This window comes from Dipodomys ordii, unplaced genomic scaffold, assembly GCF_000151885.1.
Source record: "Dipodomys ordii isolate 6190 unplaced genomic scaffold, Dord_2.0 Scaffold18, whole genome shotgun sequence".
In the NCBI taxonomy this organism is placed as follows: domain Eukaryota; kingdom Metazoa; phylum Chordata; class Mammalia; order Rodentia; family Heteromyidae; genus Dipodomys; species Dipodomys ordii.
Window position 1 is genome coordinate 18,538,975 of NW_012267234.1, and position 12,742 is coordinate 18,551,716.

At 59.7% G+C, this 12,742-nt stretch overlaps 1 protein-coding gene across 2 annotated transcripts; it reads right to left on the reverse strand.

Annotated features, from left to right (window-relative positions):
• Nucleotides 1–511: 511 nt before the first annotated feature.
• On the reverse strand, nucleotides 512–10,482 carry Zdhhc7 (zinc finger, DHHC-type containing 7). Of its 2 annotated transcripts, XM_013012994.1 has the most exons (8): nucleotides 10,302–10,482; nucleotides 7,570–7,900; nucleotides 6,805–6,929; nucleotides 5,631–5,727; nucleotides 5,301–5,382; nucleotides 4,679–4,809; nucleotides 4,144–4,366; nucleotides 512–523 (listed from the first exon to the last, which is right to left on the reverse strand). In XM_013012994.1, the coding sequence occupies exons 2-7, from the start codon at nucleotides 7,879–7,881 to the stop codon at nucleotides 4,190–4,192; spliced, it is 924 nt and encodes a 307-aa protein (XP_012868448.1). In that variant the 5' UTR covers nucleotides 7,882–7,900; nucleotides 10,302–10,482; the 3' UTR covers nucleotides 512–523; nucleotides 4,144–4,189. The 2 variants fall into 2 exon arrangements, with proteins under 2 accessions (XP_012868448.1, XP_012868447.1); XM_013012993.1 differs by lacking the exon at nucleotides 512–523 and having other exon boundaries at nucleotides 2,990–4,366; nucleotides 10,302–10,481.
• Nucleotides 10,483–12,742: the final 2,260 nt, after the last annotated feature.

Below are 12,742 nucleotides of genomic sequence, written 5' to 3' on the forward strand. Positions count from 1 at the left end.
ACAGCCCTCTGAGCCGCTCGCCACCTGCTCCCTCTGCCGCCGCGGCGCCCTGCGCGTAGGACAGCGGCAGCCTGGAGGACTCCTCGGGCGCTTCCTTTCTCCCCCAGGCTGCCCTGGATGTGGCTTCTCCGGCCGCCAATGTCCTACGCTAGGGTCAGCTGAGGTCACAGCCCTTGAACATGAGTGATGAATAAATCCTTGGTTTAGCTAGGTGCCGGTGGCTCACACCTGTCATCCTAGCTACTCAGGAGGCTGAGATCTGAGGATCACGATTCAAAGCCAGCCTGGGCAGAAAAGTCCTTGAGTCTTATCTCCAATGAACCATCAAAACAAAGTGGAACTGTGGCTCAAGTGGTAGAGCACTAGCCTTGAGGAAAAAAAAGCACAGGGACAGTGCCCAGGTCCTGAGTTCAAGCCCCAGGACTGGCAAAGACAGAAAGCAAAACAGAGACTACGCAAAACACTGGTCCAAATGGATGCACAGCATCCCGAGAGCATGCAGCATTTGTGGGCTGCTGGCGCCCTCTGGTGGTCACTGTGCAGCACTGCAGTGCTCACCTCTCTCCCAGGATTCCTGGACCCTGAACCCGGCTGGAGGGAAGCAGCCACCAAGCTGCACTCATCAGCACGGTGCTGGCCGGTGCCGGCTGGTGCCTCGGCAGTTCCCCGTCCTCTGCGCGGCCTGCGGGTGATCAGGTAAGAGGGCAGCAAAGGCGTCACACCGCCAGCTTCCTGCATGGTTGCTATCAGACAGCTGTTGTTAATCATGCTGGCCATTGTGGTTCGCTCCCCGGGGACCCTGCAGCACCTCTGAGCCTCGGTTTCCCCATCTAGAATGTGGTAAGAGCCTTGTGTGTTCTGTAGAACAGTCTGGAGGTTTTCAATGTGCAATGGCGGTGGTGAGGACGTGGGCACATCCTCACCTGAGGGCAGGTGACAATGCGGGGTGGGGGAGGGGGTGGCCCTTCAGTCGTGCAGGGCATGATGGGAAATCAGTCTGTTTCCAGCCTGTAAAATGCCACGTCGGCCACACTGCGTCTCAGGGAATGGCATGGTGACAAGGGTCCTGGATGAGGCAGGGCCCCAAGTGAGAGTTGACTCTGGAAGGTTCTGGAATCTGCAGTCCTGCCAGTGTCACACTCCATCAGCAAGACAGCCAGAGAATTCTCAGATGGGGGAGAGCACAAAGCCCAGGGGTCAAAGGAAAACCCGGAACAAAATCAGACCCAGTGCAGCAGGTGGGGACGGGGGGGGCACAGAGGGGTCGCGACAGGCCTGCAGCCCGGGGACCGTGCGGCCTGAGCGCCCAGCACACGCGGTGTACCAGTCAGTGGGGAGGCTGGGACTGCAGGTGTGGTCTAGAACCTCTCCAGAACGCGCCGCACCTGGAATCCGCCTCCGCCAATAGGGGGCAGTGTCCTTCGGTGACTACGGAGCCTGGTGCCTTGCTCTTCTCCACTGTACCATCGGGGTTTGGTGGACCCCAGCAACCAGGGGTTGAACCAAGGGTCTGGGGACTGCTGGCAGTGCCCTGGGGGGAGCCAGCTGCGCAGGGGCTGAGACGCTGCGATGGTATGCGCACCCGGGGAAACATGGAGACGGGCGCTGCAAACGTCTGCAGAGTGCTTCCCAGAACAGCACAGCAGCCATCTGATGCCAACTGCGGACTGAGGAGGGCCCCGGTGAACGCGGGGAGGGCGGGTGAATCCCGGGGCCCACACGACCCCCCCCTCTTCCACTGGCCGGTCCCTGCACCCTGCCCTGCCTCCCTTGCAGTCCAGCTGTCCCCCGCTGCGCTGAGCCAGCCGGCGCTCGCTGCCCCCCCCCCCCGCTTCTGTCGCCTTGGAGTTGGAGGTCCGCAGAACTGCCCGCCTTCCTGGGCATGAGGGATCCTGTGCGAGCACGGGGGCAGGCCCACAGCCACCCCTCAGCATCCTGCACCTCCTCTGGAGGCTGGCCCCCCGAGAAGAGAGCCATTTGCCTCCTGCACCATTTGAGGCTGGCACTAAGGCTGCAGGCACGTCCTCTGTGCTCGCCGGGCGGGCATGTGGCTGGGCCTGGCTCCAAGTGTTCCCAGGCTGCCGCTCCCACAGCTCCCACAGCTCAGCCAATCACAGCCACCCTTCCACCCAGGAGTCTTCACCTCCTTTCCACTCCATGTACTGAGGCTGCTCATCCTGCCAGAGGGGGGCAGCAGAGCACAAGTCAGCAGAGACACAGGGGCGGGGCTGCCCCTGCCTGGCGCCGCGGGGCTGCCCCTGCGTCCCAGGCTCCCCTCCCACCCCCAGCGCCCCCGTGGCTGGGAAGGTGGCGGTGTGGGAAGAGTTCTCTGCGTCCCTCCTAGTACCAATATTTTTTAAAATGTGCCCAACGAGTGCTGGCGCATGCCTGTAATCCCAGCACTCAGGAAGACGAGACAGATCGAATACCAGGCCAGGCTGGGCTATAGCACACCTGTCTCAAAACATCAGCAAAGGGCTGGGAAGGCGGCTCAGCGGAGAGCGCTTGCCTGGCACGCACGAGGCCCTGGGTTCGATTCCTCGGTATCACATACACAGAAGAAGCTGGACGTGGCGCTGTAGCTCAAGTGATAGAGCACTAGCCTTGAGCTGAAGAGCTGAGGGACAGCGCCGAGGCTTTGAGTTCAAGCCTCAGGACTGGGAAGAAAAGAAAGTCAGCAAAAACTACAAACTCTAGGTACTTGGCAATGTGGATCAAAGAGGATCTTCTTTTTCCATACTGGGGTTTGGACTCAGGTCCTGCAGCCTGACAGCTGCTACACTAGTTGAGCCTCACCTCAGGCCTTTGAGGGTGATTTCTAAATAGTTTATGCACTCTTAAAAATGATCCAGGGCACTTAGGGGAAAGCCAAGACAGAGCAGAGCCAACCCCGGTGGCACGTGAGCATGGCTTTACCTGTCAAGGGCAGAAGCCACCGGAACCCCAGCAGGAAGATGCCACACGGAATCGACACAGGAACTAGTATGAGAACTGTCCATTGGTTACTTTATTTTATATAAAAGTTACATTGAAAGGAGAGGTTGAAAGTCAAGTATACTTGATTCGCCAAGTCTCGCGGTGCGGACCGCTGTGATAGTGACTTTGATTGAATAGGTTGGACATACTTCAAGCCTCCCACCCGTGTCCAAGCCAGACACGGTGTGCAGCGACTACTGGACACGGTCCTGGTCAACCCGCGCTGACCTCTGGCTGTGAGTCTGTCCCTTCCCTCAGGCTTGTCACCAGCGGTCACCGCAGAGCGACCGAGGCCGACACACAGCAGACAGGAAGGCAGCCGGTGCCCAGGCGGGCACCCCCGTCAGCGGGCACGGGCGTGGCGCCTCCTCACGGCCAGCAGCGAAGGGACAGCGGGCAAGTTTAAGGCAAGCCCCGCAGAGGGGAGCTGTTTGCTTCCTGGCATAATTTTAAGCTCTCTCGCACCAAGGGTCCAGTTATCACCTGTGCTGTGGGTAGAGAACGAACATAAAAACCAAAGCCACCAGCGCGGCGCAGGTGCCCAGAGGGGCCGCAGGCTCGCGGGGCTGTGCACGGCGCGGCCGGAGCAACCGCAAGCTCAGCCCTGGGCCTCAAGCACTGTGGATCTGAAAGTAAAATGCAAACGCGGCCGCAGAGGGCCGCGCAGGAATGACTGCTCTTTGGATCCGGCTCTCCGTGTGCAATACATTCACAGGAGCCCCTGCGGGGCCACCAGCCCACCCCACTTCCCTGAAACGGCGGTGTCTAAAAATAGCTTGTTTGCTGCACACACCAGTAAATGTCACACTGCCGATTTTGACACACATGCACGCGCGCACAGACACACACACAGATGGACGCACACACGGACTTGCTGTTCAGTGCAGAGCCAGAGCCTGCCCGGGCCGCCGGGTCTCTGTGGAGACGCCCCTTCCGGCCAGGGAGCCACACGGCCTGCCATCTTGGATTGAGAAGAGCAGCTTGGTACATGGGGTTCCTGACCCATGTAGCACCCCACAGCCTCCTGACAACACAGCTGTGCAGGAAGGGGGACAGCCTTCCCTCGGGACAGGCCCTGGGTCCGTGGAGCCACTGGCCGCCCGCAGCAGCTGGGCAGCTCCACCTGCTGCTGGTCCCGATGTGGGCAAGGCCGCCGCCACCGCTGACTCCAGTGACAACAAATGTCTGAGACTGAGTCGGGCCGGCCGGAGGCTCACACGGAGAACTCGGGGCCCCCTTTCCTGGGCCTGAGTTGCAGTTGCCTGAGGCGGAAGCCGACAAAGGGGTTCATCCAGAGGAGTGAGGGAGGACCCCCAAAGACGGACTTCATCCCCTCCCACCGCAGCCTCCGCTCCCACGTGGGCTTCTCGCTCTTCAGTCTCTCGATCTCCTGGATACAAGAAAGGACCGAGTGGGCAGCAGTTCCGGGAAGGCCCTGGCCACTGGTCAGACCCTGAACTGCACACCGGCACAGCTAGCTTCTGGGCAGACGGCTATCAGACCTGGCCTGGCGGGCGGGACCCCCGGGGCCCCAGCATTTCTACGTGGTGCCTTCTAGGCCTCAGCATACACACATACCAGAGCCGACCTAGCGGCAGCACAGGGCAGGGGGCCCAGGCAAGACCTGAAATGGGCACCGAGGGAGGGAACGCGGGGCTCAGGGGACCACCCCCAGGCCCCCAGCAGGGCCGGCAAGGCCTACCGTCTCGTCGTTGCATATGGAGTGGATCTGGGTGCCAAACATGACTGCCGTGAACGTGAAGAACAGGAGACCCTCAAGGCACAGGAAGATCAGCAGGACCACCGTTATGGGAGGGGAGAAGTCACTGCATTCTGTGGGCAGAGCGGGCCGGGTGACTGCGGGGCAGAGCCCGAGGGCAGGCGCCCGTGGCTTCACAGGGCGATGTGCAAGAGAGGGGTGGCAAGGCAGCCCTTCCCAGCAACCTGAGCCCTGCTGCCGGCCCCATCTTCCCCGAGGTCTGACCCAGCCACACCCGCCCCACCCGCCTGAGCTCAGGCCCCTAAAATGGGGGTCCCTCAAAGCCCGCCTGGGCCACTGAAGTCCAGAGACACAAGGCCAGGTCAGGTCAGCTAGGCAGGAGACAGACATGGCTAAGGTGTGTGTTGGGGGGGTGTGGGGGGAACAACAGTAATTTCCCTCTAGTCTCAAAAGCCTGCAAACTACAGATGATGACGTTATCTGAAGAGCAACTGCACAGCTTCAGCACAGCGCATGGCAGGGGTCAGCGCGGCCCACGGGCTTTTCAGGACTGGACTCCCAACTCTCCCCTGCAGTTCCCACCCCGTGCATCCCATGTACTTACCGGTCCACTGCCCACGGACACAGGAGATGAACTGGAGCCCACAGAGGATGAGCGCGTGGACCGAGGACAGGGCGATGTACATCTGCGGGGGAGGTGACGTCACCTTCCCATCCCCCCCCCCGCCCTCACCGCGAAGACACGTGCCTGCTCAAGAGCAGAGTCTTCTGGAAGGTGAGCTGTGGGGATTGGTACCCACATCCACTGGGACCACAACCCCCACCCCGTGCCAGCACAGCGGTGGCTTCAGCATCTGGACCAAGGACTGATTTCCGCTCTGGGCCAGCTCTAGGCGGACTCTCCCGTCACACCCCCCCCCCCCTTGCTACTCACAGTGAAGAGCACAAAAAACCTCTGGTTCTTCTCTCCCACGCAATTGTTCACCCAGGGGCAGTGATGGTCCATTTTCCGGATACATCTCTTGCAAATACTGAAAGGGAGAGTGTACTGAGCATGCGTACTCTGGGGCAAGGCCAGGACACGTCCTGTAAATCATGCACAGGCCTGCGCTGCAGCGTGCTGCTCCTTTAAATTAAATGTCCTTGCTCCCCAAGGAAGTCCATGCACTAAAAGGCACAGTTCCAGACTCTTGCAGCAAAACTGGGCCAGGCATACCTATTGATAATGCAGCAAGCTGACTGGTTCAGAAAAACAAAAACCTGAGCTTTTAAATTCACAGAGCTAAATAGGGTGGTGCGTGGCTGTAACCCCGGCACTTGGGAGGCCAGCCTTGGCCAAACAGCGAGACCGAGAAATGTCTGGCGCCTTCAAATGATCCTACCACCCATTCACACCCACACTGTGCCACTCAGCCCCGCTCGAGGGCGGCCTTATTCTTACAACTGGGGTCTACCGTCCACGCCTTGCACTGGATTTGAATCGGCTCCCAGCTGTGTTTCAGAAACAGCTTATGCCAACTAATTGGGTGGAGCTGGGCACCCAGGGCTGCCCCCGAGGGTGGACGCTGGCTTACCCAGCTAACCGCACACTGAGCACAGGCGGCAGCTGCTCAGTGTCCTGCAAGGGACAGCAGACCGGGGGAGCCAGGACGTGGAGCCGTGAGTGGACACACTGCGCAAAGACTTGGGCAGGGCGCCAGGAGACCTGCAGCGTGCCAGTGTCTACTTGAACTGCTCTGGCTCCTCTCTGAAACCACCGGTGTCTGCCAGCATGCCCCACAGACACCGGCGCTGCTTTCTGTGAGCAGCAGGGCCGGTAAGGGAAGCAGAGCATGGGAGAGCGAGCCCTGTGAATGAGGCAGAGAGGCCCAGGAGTGGGGCAGAGGGGCACCTCCTACTCCCTCCACACAGCTGGCCAGGTGAGCTGCGTGCACACGCACCAGCCCTTGCCAACCAGGCCCTGGAGAGAGCAGGGCACCATGCTGCTTCTCCTGCTCTGGCAAGTCTAGGGCCGAGGGGGAGGGGGAGGGGCAGGCACTGGCCTGAGGCTCTCGAGGGTGCCGGGGTTGCAGGGTTGGGGGGAGGAGGAGGGCGTGTGTCGGGCGCACCTGCAGTGGTGGGCGCGCTCGGGCTTGATGCAGCAGCACTTGGGGCACTTGTAGATCACCTCGCCCGGCTTCAGCCGCAGGCTCTCCATGTACTCCTTGGTAGCATTCCCCTTGGGAACTGCCCCCTGCCGCACGGGAGCATGTGTTAATTGGGGAGAAGGGGAGGTTAATGCATTTCGTGCTAGGGCCACCTCTCACAGCGTGAGTATGAAAAACTAGCTATGACAGGGCAGGGCCGGAAGTGTCAGGTTAAATGACATCCACCCAGGCTCAACAGCCAACAGCCCAGAGGCCGGCCTTCCCAGATACCCTTCCCTCCATAGACAGCCCCCCCCCCCGCACTTCCTGTCACGGCGGTGGAAAGCAGCAGCAGACCCCAGAACCTCAAAGGCACTGTGTCTCATGATGTTGCAGCCAGCCTCACCAAGCATGCTCACAAGCCCCGCAACGGGGTTCAGACCCCAGCCGGACAGATCGGCCCATGTGCTGGAGGGGCTGGGCGGCCGCCAGCAGCGGGGGAGGGAGGCTGGGAGGGGAAGGTGCAGAGGAGGTGCCGTGCCCCGCTCCACAGCGAGGACGGGGTTTGTGGAGAGAGGATGCTGCTCTGGAGCGGGGATGTCTGCACGTGCCACGGCAGCACGCGGCCATGGTGCCCGGGCCCTGTGTGTAAGCAGCGTCTCCCCGCAGCGGACGTGGAGAAGCCACGAGCCTGGACGACCGAGCACGGGCGCCAGCCGCAGAGCGGGCGGCGGGGCGGACACTCACGGGGTCGGTGAGCATGGTCCTCAGGTGCGACGACAGCGCGAGCACCGCCAGGCAGTTGAACAGCACCCCGTTCACCACCGCGTACCACAAGTCTTTGGAGGGCAGCAGCATGACAAACGTCACCACAAAGTCTGCGTAGACGACCAGCAGCCAGGTCACGATGGCACAGACCACGCCACAGCCATCGCGGATGAACCACACCCCGTCCACCACGTCGGCCTCGGAGGACGAGGAGGACGCCGAGTCGTAATTGTCGTCCGCCAGCAGAGGATGGTGTTCCACGTCCCGCAGCCGGCGTCCTGACGGCTGCATGATTCCCAGACGCGAACCCCTGCGGAGGTGCGGGGGGGCGGGTGAGGCCCAGGGACACAGCCACCTTCCACAGGGGTCCCCGTGCCCTGGGCCCCTTTGCAGTCACTGAAAGACTTTGAAGACAGCAGGAAAGAACACACAGACTGAGCTGGCTCAGAGCTGAATGGCCCCACCTTTGCCTAACTGTCCATCTGGTCACCCTGCCACACACAAAGACAATGGCATGCAAATCCACAGCTCCCACTGCCTGGCAGGGGGCTGGCTCGCTGACCCCAAGGTCCACCTGCTCTGCTTTGGTCAGTCCAGCTCACACAGCCTGGACGCAGGCAGGGGACAGGACCCCGTGTCTCATGCGGAGCTGCAGCTCCCTCTTGGCTTTTCCCTGTGTGTGTGTGACCCGCGCTGCCCACCAGCCTCCTCTTACCACTCCCAGCCCTAACGACACCTGTGTCTGGACACACCCTCGTGTCTTCAACCTGGCAAGGGTGCCTCCAGCGACTAGTCCGTTCTGGCATTGGACTGCCAGACAGTAAAGGAACCCAGCTCCTCCCCCGGCGGCGACCGTGCGGACAGCTCCTTGATGCACGACCTTCTCTAATCATGTGTACCCAGGGCGGAACACTGCTGGCAAATAAAGCCTGGGGACTCAAAGTCCTCTCTGTCTTGGCCTCTCAAGACGAGAGCAAAAGCCGGGCGCTGGTGGCTCACGCCTGTAATCCTAGCTACTCAGGAGGCTGAGATCTGAGGATCGTGGTTCAAAGCCAGCCCGGGCAGGAGAGACCGTGAGACTCCTATCTCCAATAAACCACCAGAAAACCGGAAGTGGCGCTGTGGCTCAAGTGGTAGAGCGCTCGCCTTGAGCTGAAGAGCTGAGGGACAGCGCCCAGGCCCAGAGTTCAAGCCCCACGACCGACAAAAAAAAAAAAAAAAGATGAGAGCAAACACCAAGGGGTGTGCTGGGACAGAGCTGCGCTTCCCAAGCAGAAACGGAACCCGATTAATGCAGGCAGGGTGCGAGGTGTGCGAAGGGAAGGAGGCCTTGCGCTTGGAATGGCAGGCGGCAGCTATCGCACGGCAGTCGTGGAAACAGGTGAGGACCTTGCTGGAGAGCACTCAGACACCTGGGACCCCTGGGACTCCCCACAGCGCCTTCCCAATGCGAAAGCGCGGGCCAGCACAGTCCGTGAGGACCTTGCTGGAGAGCACTCAGACCCCTGGGACCCCTGGGACTCCCCACAGCGCCTTCCAATGCGAAAGCGCGGGCCAGCACAGTCCGTGAGGACCTTGCTGGAGCACTCAGACCCCTGGGACCCCTGAGACTCCCCACAGCGCCTCCCAATGCGAAAGCACGGGCCAGCACAGTCCATGAACAGCCCCACTCCCGGGCCAGGCTGGAACAGCTTCAAACTTCTAAGTAACATAGGAGGATGGAGAGCACGCAGCCAGCCCTCTGTGCAGCTGGCAGCTAGAAGGACACCCCTGCAGGGAAGGGGTGTGTCCCGTCTATTCTAACTTCTCTCTCCAAGCAGACACCCCGCAGAGCCTGCCGTGGGAGCGCCCCGACAGGACCCACAGAGACCTCCTTCCGTGGGAGCGCCCCGACAGGACCCACAGAGACCTCCTTCCGTGGGACCCCCGACAGGACCCACAGAGACCTCCTTCCGTGGGAGCGCCCCGACAGGACCCACAGAGACCTCCTTCCGTGGGAGCGCCCCGACAGGACCCACAGAGACCTCCTTCCGTGGAACCCCCGACAGGACCCACAGAGACCTCCTTCCGTGGGACCCCCGACAGGACCCACAGAGACCTCCTTCCGTGGGAGCGCCCCGACAGGACCCACAGAGACCTCTTCCGTGGGAGCGCCCCGACAGGACCCACAGAGACCTCCTTCCGTGGGACCCCCGACAGGACCCACAGAGACCTCCTTCCGTGGGACCCCCGACAGGACCCACAGAGACCTCCTTCCGTGGGACCCCCGACAGGACCCTCAGCCTTGGCGTGGCCACAGGTGTGCTGCCGCGGCTACAGCTTAGCGCACGACTAGGACCCGGGGCTCAAGGGCCACAGACCCTGCTGAGCCCCAGGACGGCTGGCCGCGTGTGGGCTTAGAGAGCGCTGTCACATTCCGGGAAGGAGGGAGGACGGCCGACAGGCAGACGTGGGCAGCCAGCGTGCAGACGCAAGGGAGGCTGGCGCACTGGCTCACCGCGCTGACCTGGGCCCTGCTCCCGCTTCCTTCCTCGCAACCCGAGGGGTCAGCCTGGAAAAGGAGACGGGCCACACCCTCCTCCCTCCACCAAGAGTCATGCTCGAGCTAGGTGTGGTGACACACGCCAGGCTGCGATGCCAATGTGGAATCATGAGTTCAAGACCAGCCTGGGCCACAAGGTGATTCTGTCTCCGCAAGCAAATGCTCTTACCTCACAGGTCAGCACTGACCATCACGCGAACATTTTGTGCCTTTTCTTGAGGATCTTAAGGTGCATGCCGGCCTTCGAGACAGGACCTGAAAGGCATCAAGAGCTGACTAGAGACGTGACTTGCTTTGTTGTTTGCACTGGAAGGTGTGAGCATGCGGCCACGTGACCCTCACCCTGGCTTCCACTCACTGGCTGCCTTCTACATTCTGATCACATGCGAACAGATCACAACCCTGGAAATTCACTCATTGATTTTGGTGTTTTGCTTTTATTCAGGATGGGCTCTATCTATGTTGCCCAGACTGGCTTAAGACCCTCCCGCCTCAGCCTCCCTAGGGGCTGGAACCACAGGCAAGCCCCACCATGCCCAGTAGATATTTACCTTTAGTCTATTGTACCCTCCTACTCTTTTGGCCTAGCGTTAAATTCAAACCTATAAGCCACAATCTCTCAAGAAAGACCCAGGGATAATCCAGGTCAGATCTGGCTGCTCCTTACTCCAGCCATCTGCAAACTGTTTGAGTAGCCATGTGAAGTGAACCGTAGGAAAGGGGGGAGAGCGAGTCCAAGCCGGTGCGCTGGAGTGCCGGCCCTGCTAGGAGGGAGCAAAGCAGCAAAGGAAGAGCTGGGACCCAGTGGGGGTCACAGAACCCTGGCAAATGGACAATCCAGGAATCTTCTAGAAACACTGATGTGGCCCGAGACATGTGGGGTCCCCAACAAGTGTGTCAGTCACTGCCAAGTTTCCCTAAGGCTGGGCAGGGCTGCCAGAGGCCACACTTCCCACAGACACAGCTTCCAAATGCTTGTAGCTCTCTCCATCCTGAACACAAGGCAAGCCCAGGGTGGGAAGTGAGAGCCAGAGGCTGCCGGACAACAGAAGCCAAAGCTCTATCAGTAGCAAGGGGCTTGCTTCCCGACGGCACCACAGAGATGGAGTGCTAGAGAGGAAAAAGCAAATTGTCCCAGAAAAACCCACAGAGCAACAGCCCAGTGAAGCCGCAAGAGCGCTGCTACTCCCTCACAGGCCAGCAGCAGCAGACACGGGGGCACTGGCCACCAGGACTTAAGGAAGAGCTCTAGCTGCTATAAGACGACACTGCAGGGTGGAGGAAGCGAAATGAAAGTGTGTGTGTTTAAGTCCAGAGCAATGGGGCAGCAAGCAGGTCTCTGACCCTAGCGGTACAGTAAGGGAACTATAAATTCTGGCCCTGGGCCCTGGGCCGGCCTGACCTTTTAGAGGCTTTACTATCTCTTTTAACGCTCTTTTCTAAGCTAATTAAGTCTGGATGGCAGAACAAGGAGCAGGGTGGATATTTCCTAACATGCATCTTTAACGTGCATAGGGGAAGCTGGCTGCCAACTTCTTAATGATGGCCTGTGCTCACCTTCTAGTAAGCAATAAAATAAAGTAACTGCCACAGGGAGGGGAAAGGAAGGGGGGGGGAGAGATCCAGGAAAGAATTCAGGGGAAAGGAATTCAGAGTGGGAACAAGGTGTAGAGAAGAACACTCGAACACAGCAAAACCACAGTATTCTCAGACACAGGAACAGACACAGGGTCTGTGAGACAAGAGGTATGGCAACTTCCTGGTTACTAAAAACTAAAAATGGTAGTAGAATTTAAGATTCTGAAGTAGAACTGGGTGCAAGTGAGGACCATGCCAGGAAAGAGACTTAAAGGGCAGGAGAGAGCTCAGGAGAGACTATCCAGCGAGAGCGCGACGCAGGGCAGGCTGCCCAAGGTCGCAGGGACTGCCAGCTTGGCAAATCCAAAGTCCACGTAATCTACACGTGTACTGAAGTATCACGTGCTACCCCAAAACTGTGTTTTCATTTTTTATGCATCAGTTATAAAAGCAGAAAATTAGATGCTGACCCAGAAGTCAGGAATCTGCAGTGAAGTCACCACACAGTCCACCATGCCTACGGTCCACAGGCCTGGCTTCACAGGCCCTCTTGTTGCCTGTGTCTGAAACTAGGAGCCCTGAGAAACACACACGCATGCACATGTGCACGCACACATACACACAGCAGTGGACCAGGGAGGAGGGCCTCAGGATCTGGGGAATGGAGAGACCAGAGGGGTAGCTCTGTCTAACATCCAACATTAAACATTTGGTGGTAGTTCCCAACACCCAAGCTCTCTGCCCAGGCTCCTGCCTTGGGAGCCAAGCCCCACAGAACAGCCCCCTGCCCCTGTGCACTCTGATGTTCTCAGACGGTGACCCCTCGGTGCGCAGGGAACGTCCCAGACATTTGACAAACCTTGCAGCAAGGCTATCCGTAATGCGCTAGGTCTTCCCGCCAAGGGTCTCCCAGGCTGACCTCAGACTCAGTCCTCCTGCCTTAGCCAGCCTCTGGAGTGACAATTGTGGGCCACCATGCCAGAGATACAGCAACTTGATTCAAACAGATGCTTAATAAGACTTTGAACTGTT